At 33.7% G+C, this 22,500-nt stretch overlaps 1 protein-coding gene across 1 annotated transcript in view; it reads right to left on the bottom strand.

The window, feature by feature from the left end:
- clpb (ClpB family mitochondrial disaggregase) overlaps positions 1 to 22,500 on the bottom strand; it is a 49,694-nt gene that overhangs the window by 23,308 nt on the left and 3,886 nt on the right. Inside the window, exons 4-5 of the mRNA XM_084127315.1 lie at positions 7,554 to 7,657; positions 4,801 to 4,929 (exon numbers count right to left, since the gene is read on the bottom strand). Of these exons, the coding sequence (XP_083983441.1) occupies positions 4,801 to 4,929; positions 7,554 to 7,657 (233 nt within the window). The remainder of the gene's footprint in view (positions 1 to 4,800; positions 4,930 to 7,553; positions 7,658 to 22,500) is intronic.

Genomic DNA, 22,500 nt, shown 5'->3' with positions numbered 1-22,500 from the left:
AGCATCACACACACACCCACACACACACACACACACGCACACACGCCTGCCTCTAACACAAAGAAATAGACAGAAATAAAAACATCACTGCACATCAAATTACACACAAACTCGCTCAACGGAACAAACATTTCCTTCTTCCCTCGTAAAATACAGTTTATCCACAAACACACAATCGATATCTGTACACGGGCGTCTTTGTGGAGCGGCCGAGTCCCCGGGCATTGTGGGTAATCGCCCAGATTATTGATAAAACCTTAAACGTGTCCGTCTAACAAATCTCAATCGATAGCGGACAAACAGAAAGAGGAAAACTAATAAAGAAATACAAGTCGGGCACGTCTCGTTCGCAGAGAGTCTCTCGTACCCACATAATAAATAGCATCATTTAGTGGTGTAATATCACACACACTTCCCTCGGGCTCTTTCTGCAGCTGGTGGCAGTGCGGGCCGGTTTGACCCCAAGGGGTCAGAGTTCACGCGCGGGTGATCAGTCACGTCCCGGCCCTGAGCTCGACTGGGGTGATAGATGAAGATGCGCACTGACCAGCCGCTCATCAGGGAAATAACGCGCTCACCTGCCCGTAGGTGTGTGTGTGTGTGTGTGTGTGTGTGTGGGAACTTTAGAGGAGCACAACTGAAGAAAAATGTCCTCAGAAGTTCAAACAATCCTCATAGAGAAGAGGAGACTTGCACTGTGATGCAACTAGACGCGTGATTTTTGTGATGCATAACACAATCACAGCACGTGCTAATCATAATTTATAGTTATGTTTATTATTATTATCCAAAGAATAGATTATTTTACTCAGCAAGGATGCATTCAATTGATCTAAAGTGGCATTAAAGACATTTAGAATGTTGCAGAAGATTAAAATAAATGCTGTTCGTTTGAACATTCTATTCATCAAAGAATCCTGAGATTTAAAATGTATCACTGTTTTCAACACTGACAAAAAGTATTTATAAGACACTAAGTGATAATTATGTGAATAAAAGCCAAAACTTTTGACAAAAAGTCAATATTATGAGATAAACAGTTGTAACTATAAGATACTAAGTCATAACTGATATAAAAAAGTCATGATTATGACAAAAACTTGCGATTATGACAAAACATTATGAGAAACTAACTGATAATTATGAGAATATAAGCCAAAAAGTCAATATTATGAGATAAACAGTTGTAACTATAAGATACTAAGTCATAACTATGATATAAAAAAGTCATGATTATGACAAAAACTTGCGATTATGACAAATCAATATTGAAATACTAACTGATAATTATGAGAATAAAAGCCAAAGATTATGACAAAAAGTCAAAATTATTACATAAAAAGTTGTACCTATAAGATACTACATCATAACTGATATAAAAGTCATAATTATGACAAAAAGTTGAAATTATAACAAAAAAGTTGACAAAAAGTAATTATGAGATACTAAGTGATAATTATGAGAATAAAAGCCAAAAATGGACAAAAAGTCAATATTATGAAATAAAAAGTTGTAACTATAAGATACTAAAACATAACTATGATATAAGTCATGATTATGACAAAAAGTTTCAATTATGACAAAAAACGTTGACACAAAAATAAATTAAATGATTAAACTTAGTAATAATTATGAGAATAAAAGCCAAAAATGGACAAAATGTCAATAATATGAGATAAAAAGTCACAAAGATGAGATTCTAAGTCATAACTATGACATACAAATTCAAGATATAATAATATAACAACATATTTTAAGATATTATGCTATATCTTAAAATGTACTTATTTAGTTAGAAAACAGCTGATTTACATGACATTTATATTTCACTGTTTTTACTGTATTTTTGACCAAATAAAAGCAGCCTTGGTGAGCAGAAGAGACTCTTTCAGAAACCTTTAATGTAGAGCACTTCTATACATATATATATATATATGTTATTATTAATAGTGAGTTCTGTTTTCATGTTGATGTTAAATGCTGTCTGTGTGATGTAGTGATGTTCATATTTCAGGGTTCGAGGAGGACAGACACACAGTCGCTCCTGTAATCTCGTTCTCATTGCATTAGCATGGCGCTGTCTCACACTGATGATGTCATCGCTGTGATAGATACACCTCGTCGCGACTCGCGGCGCTGCTCTGTCTGAGGGGGCGTGGCCTCGTTCCACTGAGACTTATGGGTAATGCGCTCCACGCCATAATCCAATTTCTCGGCATCAAAACGAGCGATTTCGTTCTTTGTTTCGGGTCATTTCTGTCACTTTAATCTAAAAATGCATCTGCTCCAGAAAACATCCAGTGATTTATAGAACGTGTTGAAGCTTAAAGTGAGTGTGTAACTGCACACCAGACATCAGACGGAGACACGGCGTATTTAAGAGTTACACAGCGCGAGTGTGTATGTGCGTGTGTGTGTGTGTGTGTGTGTGTGTGCCCCGAGGCTATAATAACACACTCATGTAAATCACATCACACACACCTTCCTGTCACCTCTCATGTGTGGGTCACATAACACACTCCAGAGGTCAAAGGTTAAACCTGACGGCCTCAGGCGAACAGGAAGAAACGCTGCTCTATATTAGACAGAGTTTTTCTGCTCCAGCAGGTGAAAATTAAAGTCACTTTTACTCATTATTAATACTTAGTACTAGAGGTCTGAGCACATCCCTATTTCATACCTCAATATTTTGTTGATAACAACAATAATTTGATGATATTTAGCTGTATTTTGTAACTTATCTGTTATTTGGCCCTTAAATTCTTTTGTTTTTTACCTGTAAAAGGGTATTTTTTCTAAGCTTATTAGATGTATGAATGATCTTTTATGTCACATTCTTACATTTAATCAATAAATTAGATTAGAATTATAAGACATTATAGGCTGTTAACAATCGAATGAAAACAAAATCAATTTTTGCACTGTAGAACTGGCATCTAAAGAAGCATTTGCACTGATCACAACTGCAGAAATAATGCTATGAGATTACGGTTTAAAAATAATATTTTGAATTCTGAAATCTGAATAATTATTTTAAAAATTATACTTTAACTTTGATTTTAAAAGTGCCAGTAGGTGGCAGCAAGTCACTGTCTTAATGAGTGAGTCGTTGAATCATTCACTCAACCGATTCATTCACACGACCGATTCATTCATGAACGGAGCAAGCGACTGCCTTTATGAATGGATCATAGAATCAACTGGAATTGAACTAGAATATTGTGTCTAATATTGTAACACATATTAACTTGTTTATTGAACTGTTGTATAAATCAATCTCACGTTTGCAATAGTGCTGATATTGCACGACAAAACTCATGTGATAATGTGTAACTATCATATAGAAATAAGACAAGCTCATCAAACAGCATTTTTGCCCCCATTTACTGAATTTCGGGCTCATTTTAACTGCAAAATAACAACTAATCTACATCACACAGTGAAAGAGAGCGCTATCAAGGTTTTCTTTTTTACTTGATAATAAACTTGAAAAAGTGCACTCTCTTATAATTATTTATAAAAAGTAAAGTTATATATTGTTGATTATCTTACACTAGTATACACTATAGGGCTGTTATACCAATTAAAGGAAATCAGTATCAACAAAATCCATGTTATGAGATTAATGTTCCAATTAATGATATTTTGAATATAGAAATATGAAATGTTGGGAAAAATTAAATGATACTGTTATATATGAAACTAAAACAGCCAGTAGGTGGCGGCCGGTCAAAATAAGTGAATCATAGAATCATTCACTCAACCGATTCATTCACTCCAGCTGATTCATTCAGGAAAGAAGCAAGTGTCCATTGACTTTATGAATGAGTCATTTTATCATTCACTGACCCGAGTCATTTAGATACAGTGAATCATTCAAGAAAGAAGCAAGTCTCCATTGACTTTATGAAGGAGTCATTGAGTGATTCACTCACCCGATTCATTCAGATACAGTGAATCATTCAAGAAAGAAGCAAGTGTCCATTGACTTAATTAATGAAGGAGTCATTGAGTAATTCACTCACCCGATTCATTCAGATACAGTGAATCATTCAAGAAAGAAGCAAGTGTCCATTGACTTTATGAAGGAGTCATTGAGTGATTCACTCACCCAATTCAATCAGATACAGTGAATCATTCAAGAAAGAAGCAAGTGTCCATTGACTTAATGAAGGAGTCATTGAGTAATTCACTCACCCGATTCAATCAGATACAATGAATCATTCAAGAAAGAAGCAAGTGTCCATTGACTTTATGAAGGAGTCATTGAGTGATTCACTCACCCAATTCAATCAGATACAGTGAATCATTCAAGAAAGAAGCAAGTGTCCATTGACTTAATGAAGGAGTCATTGAGTGATTCACTCACCCGATTCATTGATACAGTGAATCATTCACGAACGAGAATATCAAGAACGAAACAGCGCTGTGTTTTCTGCTTTGTTTATTTTTGTTGACAAAATAGAGCAAAAACAGTCAAAATTGACAATGCTGTGTCTAAACATTTGTCAGTTTATATATTTTATTGAACTGTTGTATTAAATGAATATCACATTTTGCAATCGTCCTGGCATTCGGGAAACTAGCACTTTTGCTCGTGTGATATTGCGTATGAACAGAAAACACAAGAACTCATACAAGGGCAATTCATATGTTGAATTTTGGGGCATTTGTATTAATTTTGGTGGCATTTACGACCTTGCATGACGTTATTTTACATCAACCCCAGACTAGTTTGCTTGTTGTTAAGCTTAATGGAGGGCTGTGAGATTTCCTTCTGAAACGTGTGTGTTTTCTCACCTGCGTCCAGCAGAATCCGTACGGTCCGCAGGTCATCGGCCAGAGCGGCGTAATGCAGAGCCGTACATCCACGGAAAGAAGCGCGACTGCTCAGACGATTGCTGAACTCGTCCTCTCTGCTCACCAGCACTGACACACACACACACACACACACACACACACACACACAGAGTCGTGATCATCAGGTAATTCCAGTGCTGCTTTACTAAACATCAGAGATCATTAAAGGTGCAGTCTGTAAGATTGACAGCTAGTGGTGGAAACAGGTACTGCAGTCCAAATTCTAAATATGGGAGATCGTGGTTTCCCCGCCTCCTCAGACTCGACGCTCACATGGGTCGCCAGTTTGAGCACACGCAACAGGAACGAGCGCAACTGTCAATGAAAATTGGCAACATGCAGTATCACAGACCAAAACACAAACACACACTCCAACACGGAAACACACATTCCAGCCTGGAAACACACATTTCAGAGTAAAATAACTGGCTGTAGAAGTGTTTTTCAGAGAAACGAGTATCTTAGCATTTTTTTCTCAATATATTCAAACATATTATGTTATTTTTGTGCTTTAGTAGAGTGAAAAAGTTCCATCCAGCACCTTTAAACTAGTTAATATCGGATTCAGACCTCATCAAATCATGAAAAACTAGACCGAGAGACGTGTAATCGCGCAATTCATGTTACTAATTAATAGAATCATTTATTAAAATTTTGTTGCTGATTGTTAATTTCCAATTGTACAACATTTACGTCTTTTTCTATGATGACATCGGATTTGAATTCACTTTATTTTATTATAAAAATAAGCAATTTATCTGTGAGAGCATATGAAATCACAATGTAAGTATTGTGTCTTTCAGGGCAAGTCTATATTTTTAAGCTTAAAAATGCAAATATACTCATGAACGATGACAATAATAATTGATTTCAGACGTTTTACCGGCTCATCAAATCTTATCACTTATGTGAAGAAAAAACGACAATAACACAGACGGTAATAAAACCAGATTCAGACACAAAGAAAGACATTTAATTGTGCAATTCATGTTACTAATTAATATAATAATTTATTAAAATTTTGTTGCTGATTGTTAATTTAACACCACACAGTCTGACATTTTATTTGAATTCACTTTTTTAAACGAGTTTAAAGAGCACATGAAATCAGAATTCAAGAAAAGTCTGTATTTTTATGATCATAATTGAATAGATGATCAATAATAATTGGTTGTTTGCATAATTTCCATTACTAACTAATATAATAATTTATTTAAATTTAAAATAAATGTTGCTGATTATTCATTTCCAATTTTACGCCATACAGTCATTTTATTTAATAACATTTTTATTAATTAAAGAGCTCATGAAATCAGATTGTGAGTCTCAAATATGCAAATACACTTATCGGTATCGGCCGATAATGACCATTTTTAATGTTATCGTTATCGGCCTGATAAGAAAATCTGTCCGATATATTAAAGCCGATAAATAATGTATTATTTCCTTCAGCTGAGACGCTTCAGATGCGCACTGTTCAACATGATGGGTTTGGATTGCTTGAAATATGATTGAAATCACTTCAAAAAAGGAAAATACAGTGAAATTGCAGCACAAGTCTGTCATATCGGCTACATAACATCATAACGAGAACATTAAAATTGTGTGTTTGGGCTTTTAATGGTGAGACTTTTGTTTTTGTAATCAGGCTCTCAAAAATGATATAAAAATTTGGATTTAGATTTATCGAGCAATATATCGGTTATCGGCTTTCAAGTATAAAGAGTTATCGGTACGACCAAAATTTTCATATCGGTGCATCACTAATGAAAATATATAACTCCTTAGGGAAAACTGGCTCCAAAAATACTGATGACATCCTCCTGTACTCAAGGGCGTTCCACTTGTCCTGCCCAACTTCCTGTTTTAACAGGAAACTGATTTGATGGGATCTTTAAAGCTACTCGTTTACTCCATCTGGGCTATTCTTGTGTTATTATTTTCATCTGATTTAATCCGCACTGCAAAGCAAAACACTGAAACAGAGTCACAGACAGACCGAGAGTGTCTGATGATGTTCAACGGCGTTCTTAAAAACAAGACAAACCGTTTAAATTAAGAACAAACGCATGTAAAACCGCTTGCATAAAGCGTGCAATTATTCCCCAGTGCGGACGCACACAGATAAATCATGAAGCAGCAACAGTGTTTTTCTTCTGTCCGTGCACAGAAACATATTTTCTCTCTGGGCTGCTGTCAGGCGGGTCGTCACGAGTAACTAATGTCTGAGAGCCAGATAATCACAACTAAACCCAATAAACCGTCAGACGACCAGAGCCCAGCGATCCATCACACACACACACACACACACGGTCGCATGGAATATTCTCATATTACACACACACACACTCACTCACTCACTCTCATTCATCATGGTGCTTCAGGGAAAGATGCTCCTTCAAGACCAAAAAACTGCCAACAAAACAAATGTGAGTAATATACATACAGCAGCCAGATATGACAAGCGTGAACGCTGCACGTGTGTGTGTGTGTGTGTGTGATGAAAAACACTTACAAATATCATGCTGCTAAATAAATCGTGTGCCGATATGCAAACAACACAAAATGAGTGCGTTAGAATTGATCTCTGTAATAACACACACTACTGCTGTTTACATGTGTGTGTTTATGAATAACAATGAAGATTATTATGATGACGGTGAAGCATCACATATTAATGTTCGTCGTCTCACCCTCTAATGAGTGAACGCCCTTCTCTCGGGCCGTCTCGTACACGCTGTTGAAGTCATCGCCCAGGTTCGGATCGGCACCCGCCTCCAACAGGACCTTCACAACACTGACACACACACACACACACACACACACACACGCGATCATTAGCAGCGTAATCTCAGTATATGAATACAGTGAACACAGAGACCACACTGCACATGTTTAAGGTGATCTGATTGATTTTAAAGCAGTGAATAATACTTTTCTGACTGTTTATCTAAATATGTTCATATTCATAACTTGAGTTTCTGACATACAGTGATGTCAACCTTCAGAGATCCGCTCAAGCTGCTTTTAGCCATTAGGCACAGAGAAAATACCAAACCTTTTACATATTTAAATTAGATCATTTCCAACACACATTTATGTTTTAAAAAAATACATTTTGGTAACACTTTACATTAAGGTCCCGTTAGTTTAACTAACATTGACAATATTTAAGTTAAGTTAGTTATTAGTCAATAAAAAAATACAACTGTTCAGTGTTCATGTTAGGGTTTATTATTATTATTATTATATGAAGAAACATTCACATGACAAACAGACAAACAGAGAGACATTCATTAATATGAATAAAAACAGCACATCTGCACATTATTTGTATTAATATTCAATATCTAGAAAATTACTGCAGAAATATTTATTATATTATTAATGATTATTTATTATTTAGAAAATTTCTGTATCACGTTATTTGTTCAATATTTAGAAAATGATTGCATCACATTATTTGAATGATGATTGTTCAATATTTAGATCTTTATGTCATCACATTATTTGAATAATTGATGTTTTCAATATTTGATTTTTTGAATGACTTCAATATTTGAAAATTATTGCTTCACTTGAGAATGATTGTTCAATATATAGAAAATTATTGCATGACATTATCTGAATGATTTTTCAATATTTAGAAAATTATTATTTGAATAATAACTTGAATATTTAGCCTCATTGTTTGAATAATGAATGTTTAATATTTAGAAAATTATTGCGTCACATTTGATTAATGACTATTGAATATTTAGAAAATGATCATGCAACAATATTTAAACAATAATTGTTGAATATTTAGAATATTATTACATCACCTTATTTGAATAATGAAAGTGTTTTACAATGAACATGAAAATTGAACAAGCAGCATTCACAACCATACAGACACAAACTCTGCGTAGTGTGTATGAACGACGAGTCGGGACAGATTGGGTCGGGTCAAGTGTGTGTGTGTGTGAGGGAGGGCCACTGTTGTCATGGAGACACTGCTGGCCCGAAACCATTCGGGTTCCAGAACACTTGAGTTAACGGAACACACACTCCCAAAGCAAACACGACCGTGACACACACATGACTTCACACACACAAGCGTGATGCTTAAATCTGGACATGAAGGCACTAAAACTCAGAGATTCTGAAGCGTAGGATCTCAGGAGAAAGAGGCGCCGGACGATGTTCTCAGGGTCACGATGTTTATGCATGAGATGTGGTGTGTTTTAAGGGGAAAACGGGCCATATGTGTGAGACCAAAGAGTAGTGACCCTGAGCAAAGCACAAACACAAACACAACAGTGTGTGTCGAGTCCCCGGAAGAGTTCGACTGCACAGAAAGGGCTGGGATTCTTCACTGAGAAGTGTGTTGTTTTTCTGCTCATTATTCTGAATAAAACTCTTTTATGAACTAAACAAAAAAAACAAAAAACTCACAAATGCAATTAAATAAAACACAACTTAATTAATTTACACACAGTTGAACAATCACAGTTACGACTGTTCTGACCCGAAAACCAAACTGGATATAAGAGACAGTTGTAAAATAGCTCATATATTTATGTGGTAGTAAAACATTCAAGAAAACACAAAAAAACACCACGTTTAAAACAGTTTTCATTAAAAGAAAGATGTTTGCATGATTCAGACGGTCAAAACACGACATGATGGGAGAACATACGGACACACACCTGCTTCTGTGAACCTGTGTTTACTAAACACACCTCAGGCTGGGCTGATCCTTCCGCTCACACACACACACACACACACACACACAGCTGTCCAGGGCATATCTGTATCTGACAGGTGGTACGAGTAAAGGTCAAAGTTCATCTGTGTTTAAGTGTAAGTGAAGATACTTTACAAAACTACATGGTTTAAACTAGTTAAACTAGCCAATCCGCACATTTGAACAATTAGTTACACTGGTTATTAACACAGCCACACAACTAAACTAACTCGGCATTATCTTTAAATATTTAATTATAATACGAGTAAAATATTTATGCTTTATACTATATAATATTTATACTAAATACTTAATTTTTGCAATTTCAATTACCATTTATCTGGCACAAAACAACGAGGATCTAAATTAGAGACAGATATACACTTAAACAGATGATTTTACACTACAGACAAGTAATACAACTAGAAAACACTAATTTATAGAATTAAATCGAAAAATAACTACAGTGAATTGGGAATTATTTTAAATATTTAACTATAATAATAATAATAATAATAATAATAATAATAAAAAATTGCAATCCAATTAGTTTTTTTTATATGACAAAACATCGAGGATCTCAATTAGGGTGACGAAATAATCTTAAACACATGATTTCACACTAAACACCCTAATTTATACAACTGAACTGAAAAATAACTACACTATATTGGGCCTAATCTTTAAATATTTAACTATCAATTCATTTCTGCAATTCCAATCAGTGTTTATCTGGCACACAACAATCTTAATTAGGGTGACAGAATTAAATAAATAAATGTATACTAAACATAATTAATACAATTAGAAAAGAATTTAAAGAACTGAATATAAACAACTAGAAAAAAAGTTTGTTGAGACAAACTTTAAGTTGGCTTGAGAAAGCCGGACCAGAGAGTTTGAAGAAGTTAAAAGTAGTTAGAAGTTTTAAGTAGTTTGAAGTTTAAAGTAGTTTAAATTTTGCTTGATAAATTAGTTAGAAAGAAAGAATAGTTAGAAAAAAAAGATTACTTAGAAAGAAAAAGAAAGATTAGTTAGAAAGAAAGAAGTATTAGAAAGAAAGAAAGATTAGTTAGAAAAAAGAAAGAGAAAGAAAGATAGATAGATTAGTTAGAAAAAAGAAAGATAAGTTAAAAAGAAAGATTAGTTAGAAAGAAAGAAAAGTTAGAAAGAAAAAGAAAGAAAGATTAGGTTGAAAGAAAGAAAGAAAGAAAGAAAGAAAGATGGATTAGTTAGAAAGAAAAATAGATTAGCTAGAAAGAAAGAAAGAAAGATAGATTAGCTAGAATGAAAGAAAGAATGAACGGTGGATTAGTTGGTTAGAAAGAAAGAAAGATGGATTAGTAAGAAAGAAAGATGGATTAGTTAGAAAGAAAGAAAGAAAGAAAGAAAGAAAGAAAGAAAGATGGATTAGTTAGTTAGTTAGTTAAAAATAAAGAAAGATGGATTAGTTAGAAAGAAAGAAAGATGGATTAGTTAAAAAGAAAGAAAGATAGATTAGTTAGAAAGAAAGATGAAAGAAAGAAAGATAGATTAGCTAGAACGGTGGATTAGTTGGTTAGAAAGAAAGAAAGATGGATTAGTAAGAAAGAAAGAAAGAAAGAAAGAAAGAAAGATGGATTAGTTAGTTAAAAAGAAAGAAAGATGGATTAGTTAGAAAGAAAGATGGATTAGTTAAAAGGAAAGAAATATAGATTAGTTAGAAAGAAAGATGGATTAGATAGAAAGAAAGGATTAGTTAAAAAGATAGAAAGAAAGAAAGATAGTTTATGGTCTAATGCTCATTATTAACTAGTTTCATTCATTCATCCAGTAACATGCATATGGCAGGGTTTTAGAATCACTGAGGTCCCAAATGTGAGGTATTTAGGGGGGTTCGGGGGCATGCTCCCCCGAGAAAATTTTGATTTCTCTGATCTACATATGTGCATTATAAGATGGTTTGAAGGCCAAAAAAATTGGATAACAATAGCTTTAAAACCATGTGCGGGCAGCTGTTTATTTTTCACACCTCATCAGCATCACACTCTTTTTCTCTTTGCACCCCTAAAAAGGGGCTAGCCTCGCCCATGGTAGAAAGAAAGAAAGAAAGATAGAAAGAAAGATTAGGTAGGAAGAAAGATAGACAGATTTGTTAAAAAGAAAGAAAGATAGATTAGTTAGAAAGAAAGAAAGACAGATTAGTTAAAAAGAAAGAAAAAAGATAGATTAGTTAGAAAGAAAGAAAGATTAGTTGGAAAGAAAGAATAGTTAGAAAGAAAGAAAGAGATAGATTAGTTAGAAAGAAAGAAAGAGATAGATTAGTTAGAAAGAAAGAAAGATATATTAGAAAGAAAGATAGATAGATTAGTTAAAAAGAAAGATGGATTAGTTAGAAAGAAAGAAAGATGGATTAAGAAAGAAAGATGGATTAGTTAGAAAAAAAAGAAAGAAAGAAAGATGGATTAGTTAGAAAGAAAGAAAGATGGATTAAGAAAGATGGATTAGTTAGAAAGAAAGAAAGAAAGATTAGTTAGACAGAAAGAAAAAAAGATTAGTTAGAAAGAAAAAAGAAAGAATAGTTAGAAAGAAAGAAAGATTAGGAAGAAAGAAAGTAAGAAAGAAAGAAAGTAAGAAAGAAAGAAAGAAAGAAAGAATAGTTAGAAAGAAAGAAAGAAAGAAACAAAGAAAAAGAAAGAAACAAAGAAAGAAAGATAGATTAGTTAGAAAGAAAGAAAGATTAGGTTGGAAGAAAGATAGATAGATTTGTTAAAAAGAAAGAAAGACAGATTAATTAAAAAGAAAGAAAAAAGATAGATTAGTTAGAAAGAAAGAAAGATTAGTTGGAAAGAGAGTAGTTAGAAAGAAAGAAAGAAAGAAAGAAAGAGATAGATTAGTTAGAAAGAAAGAAAGAGATAGATTAGTTAGAAAGAAAGAAATATATTAGAAAGAAAGATAGATTAGTTAAAAAGAAAGAAAGAAAGATGGATTAGTTAGAAAGAAAGAAAGATGGATTAAGAAAGAAAGATGGATTAGTTTGAAAAAAAGAAAGAAAGAAAGAAAGAAAGATGGATTAGTTAGAAAGAAAGAAAGATTAAGAAAGATGGATTAGTTAGAAAGAAAGAAAGAAAGATTAGTTAGAAAGAAAGATTAGTTAGAAAGAAATAGAGATGTTCCGATACCCTTTTTTCCTTCCCGATACCTGGACTCAGGGTATCGGCCGATACCGAGTACTAATCCGATACCTGGGTGTGTATCTATACAGCTGCAATTCATACTAGCCCTGTATGAATTGATAGAATTATTTTATAAAAGGTATTTTAGTTTTACAATATAACTGTATAAAAAAGTGCAACAAATAAATCTAGGAATCTAAAAAATGATATATGAAAAAATAGGGGTGTAACGGTCCACAAAATTCACGGTTCGGTTCAATACGATACACTGGTGTCACGGTTCGGTACTTTTTCAATACAGCAAAAAGAAAGAAATGGCAGAGAAATTTCCTTGATTTACATTTTTTATTTATTTATTTTTTATTAAAACTAACATCATAAAGTATGATCATTTTTTACTTTGAGCAATGATGGAGCTATACTTGACATATAAAACAAAAACAGCTCCTTATAAAAAAAATGAAATGTAATATTGTAGTAACGTTAGTTATAAACAAAGGTTTATTTTATTTCAGATTAACATTTGAGGGCAGCAATTTTATTCATAATGTCAAAATAAAACCAACGTAACGTTACTTGAAAGCACAATGTTCCTGGTTTCCACGTCAGCGCAGTTTGATCCGTTAATAACGGAGAATGTGAATGCTTCTCACTAGATCTCGCAGCGATGTTATTACTTCAGTGGCGAATTCAAATGTTTTCTGTACTGGATCTCTTAGCGCTGTGTAGTAACAGTGTAGCTTGATCACGATCGGCTCGCGCTGCATTGGTCCAAACTGTTTAATGGTCCGTGAAGCACAAAATAACGAGTAGCGCAGTTTTGTTCCGTTTTCATTACGTTTGCCATTTGATGTTGGGCGCCAGCGTCTCTTACATTATGCGCTTGCCGCGCGCCTACATTCAAAATTTGCGTTTTCATTTCTTCTTCGCTGCTCTAAACAGTGGTTGCTTGTGGCAACAGCACAACTTCCTGTGTTGCCACAAGCAACCACTGTTTAGAGCAGCGAAGAAGAATTGGTCTCCGATTTGCAGCGTTAAGCAAAGCTAGCGTGCATAACTAGGTATTGTTTAATAAAATGGTATCGGATCGGTACATGGGTAGATGTACTCGCCGATACCGATGCCAGAATTTTTATTGGTATCGGCGGCATTTCCGATACTAGTATCGGAATCGGAACAACCCTAGAAAGAAAGAAAGAAAGAATAGTTAGAAAGAAAGAAAGATAGATTAGTTAGACAGAAAGAAAAAAGATTAGTTAGAAAGAAAAAAGAAAGAATAGTTAGAAAAAAAGAAAGAAAGAAAGAAAGAATAGTTAGAAAGAAAGAAAGAAAGAAAGAAAGAAAGAAAGAAAGAAAGAAAGTTAGGTAGAAAGAAAGAAACAAAGAAAGAAAGATAGATTAGTTAGAAAGAAAGAAAGAAAGAAAGAAAGAAAGATTAGGTTGGAAGAAAGATAGATAGATTTGTTAAAAGAAAGAAAGATAGATTAGTTAGAAAGAAAGAAAGACAGATTAATTAAAAAGAAAGAAAAAAAGATAGATTAGTTAGAAAGAAAGAAAGATTAGTTGGAAAGAAAGATTAGGTAGGAAGAAAGATAGATAGATTACTTAAAAAGAAAGAAAGATTAGTTAGAAAAAAGAAAGATTAGTTAGAAAGAAAGAGATAGATTAGTTAGAAAGAAAGATATATTAGTTAGAAAGAAAGATAGATAGATTAGTTAGAAAGAAAGATTCGTTAATAAGAAAGAAAGATAGATTAGTTAGAAAGAAAGAAAGTTAGATTAGTTAGAAAGAAAGACAGATTAGTTAAAAAGAAAGAAAAAAGGTAGATTAGTTAGAAAGAAAGAAAGTTAGATTCGTTAGAAAGAAAGAAAGATGGATTAGTTAGAAAGAAAGAAAGATGGATTAAGAAAGAAAGAAAGAAAGATAGTTAGAAAGAAAGATGGATTAGTTAGAAAGAAAGATGGATTAGTTAGAAAGAAAGATTAGTTAGAAAGAAAGATAGATTAGTTAGAAAGAGATAGATAAATAGAAAAAGTTTGAAGATAGATAGATAAAAACAGTTTGAAGATAGATAGATAGATAGATTATTTATTAGTTAGACAGAACATAGATAGCTTAAAGCTTAACTGAGTATCAATGGCTTCTAGCAGTTTAAGTTAAACAGTTTAAACAGACATGGACTTTTGGTCAATGAAAGTCTATGGGATTTTTATGATTTTTAATATTAATTTTTAAGAAAACTCTAGGAGGAGTTAGAGTCAGAAAATTTTGGGTCAGAAAAAGAATAATAATAATAATAAGTTTAAATAGGATTTCAGTAAGTTGGCTTTCTCAAGCCAACTTAATAAAAACAAAACAAAAGATGATGTGACGAGACTCAAATTAATTACCATTTTTAACAAGTTAATTTACAGCACATTTAGTTTGTACTGATTGAACTGCAAAAAAACATGATATTATGTGATAATTACCAATTCAGTGTAGTTATTTTTCAATTCAGTTCCAGTTCTAGTTTCATTAATTGTGTTTAGTGTAACTTCATCTGTTAGATTCTGCCACAAACCAGCATTCTGCCTCACAACCGGATGGGAAAAGTATGTGGATTTACTGCATTACGTCCACCGTTACACTCCTGACAGCAGACGTGGTCAAAAACATACACTTTTTGAGTATTATTTTTTTGGAAACTTTTTACTTTAACTTCACTACATTTGAAAGACGTTAAAACGTATCGTACATTTCTGAGAGTAGTAACGTCAATCAGGGCATGATTATCTTCATCTCTAAAACGAGATTGTTGTTTTTTTGCAGGCTATAGCCTATCAGTATTCACTCTTCTAGGGTCACGTGTCGTGAAGTTCAGCGATTTCCCATGTTTTATTTGAACACTAATCAACTGGTGGCAAAAATGAGAAGACAGATCCTCGGCGCATCCATGGCAAACGGCTCTTTCTGCTTCGCTGTTTGTTAAAGCAGTTTTGCTGTTACTCAGATATGGTTGTGTTGGATTTTTATAGACCACTTGATTCAAATGTGCATGAATGGATACACATAGACGTGCACTTCTTTTGTTTGGGTGGTAGGAGTGTTAAAGGGGACACTTTCTCTGTGTTTAAGTGCTATAATCGCATCCCCGGTGCTTCTACCAACCTAGAAAACATGAAAAGTGAAACCCAGTAACTGTGTTCTGATGAGCCTTTCTCTGCAAGCATGACAAAAAATAAGCCGGTCAGATTTCTCACTCCTTCTGACGTATGAAGAGGATCTTATTATAATATTACCGGCCCTTAATCTGCACGATATTGAAGAAAAATGCGATATAATTCATTAAATAATGCGATATTCGATATGCGATACGAAAATGCTTAAACTGTGTAAAATAAGCTTAAATTATCTTTAAAATATATTTAAAATTGTATAACCTACATATGTGTTTCACATTCTTTTTGTGACTAGAAAACATCCTACAGCTTCTGACAGTGAACATCAGTGTTTTACTGTATATAAGAAGTGTTATTATAACATCAGTGTAAACCACAGGGTTCAGGTTATCCTACATTAGGGTTATTTAACAACAGAAACTGAATAATCAAATGTAAAAATAAAACACTGCTTAGTTTTCACTGTATGAATTAAATATAGACTGATTCTTATTAAAGCTACAAAAGTTATTCAGCCGAGAGCAGTGAGTGATTTTCTCTTTGTCTTTTGTTCATGACTCCAGTTATTGCAAGCTGTTGCGAGATGCATATTGCGATATATACATTTGCGAGATTTCGATAATTTCGATATATTGCGCAGCAAATCTGCACGTTTACACACACGGCACAGCATTTGGTTTCGCAATAGCAAAAGTTGGGAGTAAAGCCTGAAGCTGTTCTGTGGTTGAGCACAGACGAGCACTGAACACTATTGACCAGAACATGTCACCGCTGTCTTATAAAGACCTCAGGAACTGTGGACACTTGTGGAGAAGTTAAACATGATGAGAGATGATCAGTGTAACTCCACAACAACTACAGAAATGTCTCCACTAACATTCAGAAGCTCTTCCTGAGTCTCTCCGTAAGGCTGCACTCGCTACTGGTGATTCTGTGATTCTGGATCAGTGAGACTGGCCTGTTTTGTTATTGCCGGAGTCTCCGCCCTCTTCTGAACAGAGGCGGAGCTAAAGCTCATTTGCATTTAAAGACACACACACAAAAATGGGCAACTTTGACAAGCTATAATAAATGATCTGGGGGGAATTTATGGGACATATTATGTCACCTTTAAATGTATAAAAAACGGCTGTCTTTTTTTGTCAATTCAGTTGTTTAATTTCTATAGGCTTTATAACATTCTAAAAGCTCTTATTTCCACAGATACTTTAAACTGGTCAGTGTATTCACTAGGTTGCTTCAGAGGCATAATAAGGTACTGTAAGTATTGCATTCAACAATGCAACAACAACAATAAAACGTTTACCTTTGATACTTAACTACTTTTAAAAACAAGTACTTCTGTACTTTTTAGGGGTGTAACAATATATAGTGTCACAATATATCGCAATACAAAAATGCAACAATATGTATTGTGGATAGTTCACCCAAAATAAAAATTACTGTGCGAGAAAAAAAATCACGTTTTAGAGTTTTAGTGTCAGAATTATATTAAACTACTATATATAATGTTGAATATAATGTGTAATAATGCAATGGGGGAATATTTCTTGGTCCTGATAATGCCAAATGTCTGATGTTACCAGTAAAAGTGGCCTACATTATTATAAATATATCTAGTCAGTGACAGCAAGCATATTTGTCTAAAATAATTCAGTATTTTCATCTTCAGAATCATGAATATTGTTATTCTGGTGTCTCTATTGTCCTGTGCTTTGGGTTTCAGCACCAAGTCCAAGTCTATTCATTTATACTCATAATTTCATATCAAATTTAGCAATTTAATAAACAGTAAATCTTTTGTTAACCTTTTATAATATGTCTTGGAGTATCGCAATAATATTGTATTGTGAGTTCAGTATCATGAGGGTATCGTTATACCCCTAGTACTTTTACTTAAGTAAAAATCGTTCTTTACAACTTTTACTTGTAATAGAGTAATATTTGACCAGGAGTATCTGAACTTTCACTCAAGTAAGGAAGTTGTGTACTTTGTCCACCTCTTCTTGACAGATGTGCTCATCTTAGTAACGTCACTACTTTCTGGTCTCTAAAAGAGAACGTTTATCCTAATCGAGTGGTAAATCATTACAATATGCTGCAATGATATGAATATGAGCGTCTGTTTCATACTAAAGTTCATCCGTTGCCCTCGTTAAAAAAGCATGCCCTGTTCCCACTCACTCCAGAATAATCCCAGCACATTCCCACCATGACTGGCTCTTCTCAGGCCCTAAATGAGGGATAATCCCCCTCTCCAGAAGCCCTCGCTCCCTCACTTCTGCTCTCTTTATCCTCGAGTGAGCTTCGTGTCGCTGGATCGGAACGGTCAACACGGGTTCCTCTTCATTGCGGGTCATTGTCCACGTGAATGGACAGATCTGGGTGGTGGCCGTCGCTGGGTTAAGAGTGCAAACAGTCTCACACACATCAAAGCTCAGCAAACATCTCAGTCTAAAGCATATCCTTCTCGCTTTTAAAAGAGAAACAGTCTCAGACTTTGATCACGGTCCGAGTGTCTGTCCCGCCACCAAATGCTCAACAACTCAACAATACACGTGCAGATCACAAATTACATGAACGTTAAAACGTAGAATCTAACTATATTATCACCCAGCTCTAATCCGCTAAACGCGACTCGAATGAAGGTATTAGGATATTATAATATAATGCTGTTATAATTAAATGTGTACATGCACTCGGATCTAAAATCACAGACAATCTGGGACTTAAACCTGGAAGTTCTAGGATTTTGAAAAGTTTAAAACAAAACAAAGTTGTGTCCTTCATTTATGCTCCTAGATAACATCACTGCACATTTTCACAAGTTTACTGAAAATGCACTGTTTAAAATTTATACAATATATATATTTTACAAAATAATTTTATAAAATAGCCACGTCTAACCAATTCAAAGGAATGAAGGTATTAGGATATTATAATATATGTAATATATATTAATATATGTATTGTGTATGATATATATATATATATATATATATATATATATATACATATATACATATATATATATACATATATATATATATATATATATATATATATATATATATATATATATACATATATACATATATATATATATATATATATATATATATATATATATACACACATTAGTCAACATTTGAAGTGGATCAAAAAAGTTAATCAAAGTTGTCCTAAGACAAGAACGGGTATTGTTAAAAATTCATGTATAACTTTAAAGGTTTTGATCCACTTCAAATGTTGACTATATACAAATACATTTGACTTGATTAAGATTTGAGGTTAAATGTGTACAGTTGGCTCTAAAATCACAGACAATCTGGGACTTAAACCTGGAAAGTTCTAGGATTCTGAAAGTTTTGTAGATTCTATATGTAAGATTCTTTGTGGTTTCCTTCAATTATGCCAATTATTATTTAATTAAGTTTTAAGTTCATATATTTATTGTAAAATTACTAATTAAAAAACTAATTCGGACTGCTAAATAGCCACATGTCTAACCAAGTTGTGTTCCAAATTTGAAGTTGATATAGCAAAAATTGAGCCGTTTCTTTTGTAACGCATTGTCCAATTTCAAAATGGTTTTCACAGGATGAATTTTGAGCATTTCAAATGACACGATTACAGTCCTAAAGGACATCATTACATATTTCAGATATTTTCCTTGTCTGACACACTTTGTTCAGCCTCCACTTATGAAATTATGATATCAAGCAAGCGTCTTAAAGTCCCCCTGTGGTGAAAATCCAGCTTTTAATGTAGTTTATGTGTCTATGTGGTGTTTTTAATGTGCTTTAAGACAAACCACGTGTAAATTCATAAGTTGACTCCATTGCTGAGTATTTCCTCCTTAAAAGTGCAGTGAACCAAAGACAGTCTCAAAAACACGCTTTGAAATCGCTGGTGTTTCTGACGTCACAAACTACCTTGTAACCAATCAGATCAACGTGTGATCGTCAACCAGTGGATCTCTGAGCTGAGTGAGTGAGTGGAGGCGGGGCTCATTTGCATATTCATAGAACCATGCATACTAAATGAGGCAAGGGTGTCGAGTTACATTCAAGATATTTTAAGGCATGAAGATTTTTTTTCAAGGAAAAAATATGTATTACATATATTAAATATGTAATTTTGGTGATCAAAGATGAGTTTTAAGGGATAAAATGATTGACTACAGTGGGATTTTAAATAAGATAGTCACCCTGAGAACCGCTAGACTAATCAAAATGTCATTTATCATGCGACTCTTTGTACAATCGATCAGATGTTCTTTTTCCAAAGAAGCTCAAGATGCTTTTTCTAACATCTCACATCACAATGATCTTCAGGTTTGGCTCAACATACACCAAACACAGTTTTTCAATTCTAACTTTGAATTAAAATGCCATACTGATAATAGAATTTGAGATGAAAAAGTATTAAAAAAAACACACATATCAGAAGTGTTCTCAGATTGATGGACCTCAAGAGTTTTAAGAGAAGTTCTGTGACTGACGTTTATCACCATTCAAAAACTCCAAGTCAAATTATTATAAAAGAAAATGCAGCAATATAACAATATAATTATATAGCATGCCGCAATGCAGGACACTGCTGATCTGAGTCTGGTCGGGAAATAAACTGTTTCTCGTGTACATTCGCCATCACTGAAGAAGAGTTTAAACAGATCAATCTGATCTCCTGAACACTTTAACAGCCCGACACGCTGAGATTATATCAGCCCTGTGAGCGAACTAAACCTTTACTAGGACCTCACACAACTACACCACATCTCATATATACAGTTGGACAGTTGACTAGGAGAATTACGTCCAACATCTGGACAAAAACAGAGAAAGAGACCGTCTGAATGACATCTACATTACACTTCAGTCATAAGCTATGTTTCCATCCACACGTTTTTATCCAAATTAAGTGATATCGAATGAAAAATGCCTTATGGAAACGGTAAAATTCGATTGAATTTCATGAATATCGACTCAAATGAAATGCGTTCGGTCTCATTGGATTTTATCTTGATCGATATACGGCTTATGCGATAAACTGATGGTCATTTTATGGTTGCAACCCGCAACTCGTTGTTTTCTTATTATAGCTTGATATGTCGCTATCAGCTGGCACATAAGCACTATTACTTGTGCAATATTGATCATTTGTTGGTAGATGGCGCGATCCATTTTGTCTAGCAAAACTTTGTTCGCAAATGTTTGCTTGAATGTTGTGCGATTCAGTGCGAAAATGAATGGAAACACCTTAAAATGTCTCAAATCAATTCGATATACCAATTTGATCGCAAAACAGCATGTGACGTCATTACGCACAGGTTTTTATTCGCTTTAAAGCCGTTGGATGGAAACACACTTTCACCAGCTTTATTCGCATGAGTTTTTTTACCGAACTTCAGATAATTCGATTGACAAGTGGATGGAAACTTAGCTATTGAAAAGAACAAACAGTGGCGCTTGTTTAACCATCTGGTGCTCTTTGGTCATTTTCAATCGAAAATATAAATTTTTTAAATTTGTGTCATCAGAATGGTACGAAACTTGGTAAAGGTTTTGGCACTCGCTATGTGAACACACGGTAAGAAATTTACCTGGTGGAAAATTTTGGTACTGCGCCCAAACAAAATCTCACTGAAAGCTAATTTTTTTGAGATATCAACATTAAATTTGGAGCACAACTTGTTCAGATTTATGGCTTTGATTTTCTCACAGTTTTAGAGTGAAACATGTTCTGGAAAAAAGGGATTTTTTTTTTTAATAATAATTTTTCATTTCTTTGAAAAGAGACCAAACTTCAGTCTGTCATTCAAGATTTACCACAGTTTAAGTTGGAAATTTAATTTCCAGGTCTATGTTAAAAAAGTCAATATATGGATTATAACTTCTACATAAATTTAGCACCATAAAATTTATTTAAAATATTTTTTTTTTTTAAACATTATCGAGCAAAAATTTAATACAATAATTTCACTGAAAATAAAAAAATTCTGTCATTTTTGAGCAGCTTCTAAAAATAAAAATGTAAAACAGTTACAAAAGTTCAAATTAACTGTAGCTTCACATTTTTTAATTTTATTCAAAATATATATATTACAAAATAATTTTGAGTGTAAAATTGCTATAAAATCAAAGCTGTGTGTCTAACCAACTTTGTAGTTGATATCACAAAAATGATCAGTGCTTCAATGGTAACAGTGTTCACTTTAAAATGGTTTTGACAGGATGAAATGTGAGTGTTTCAGCTTTCGAATGACACCTAATTTATGATGAAGTATGTGAAAGAAACTGCCCAATGATAATAACTCGATAAGATTTGAGTAAACTACATTCATAACCAGACCAAACAACTAAACTACATCCTTTACCATCATGTGCTGCTGTCTTTCTAATTGATCATATGGATCAGTCACACTAATTCTCAGATTGAGCATCAGGAAACATGTGAGAGATGAAGGTCGTTCATGCATCTCAGTCAGAGTGGGCGGAGCCTAACTCCCCCTGCAGCTCTGATTGGTCACAGGGGCTTTGAATGACAGGAAGACACAGGACTGAGTGTCACGGCAACAGTTATGAGTTATGCC

The sequence above is a fragment of the Abramis brama genome (genome assembly GCF_963993115.1).
Source record: "Abramis brama genome assembly, chromosome: 10".
Taxonomy (NCBI): Eukaryota; Metazoa; Chordata; class Actinopteri; order Cypriniformes; family Leuciscidae; genus Abramis; species Abramis brama.
This window is presented reverse-complemented; position numbering and strand designations above follow the sequence as displayed.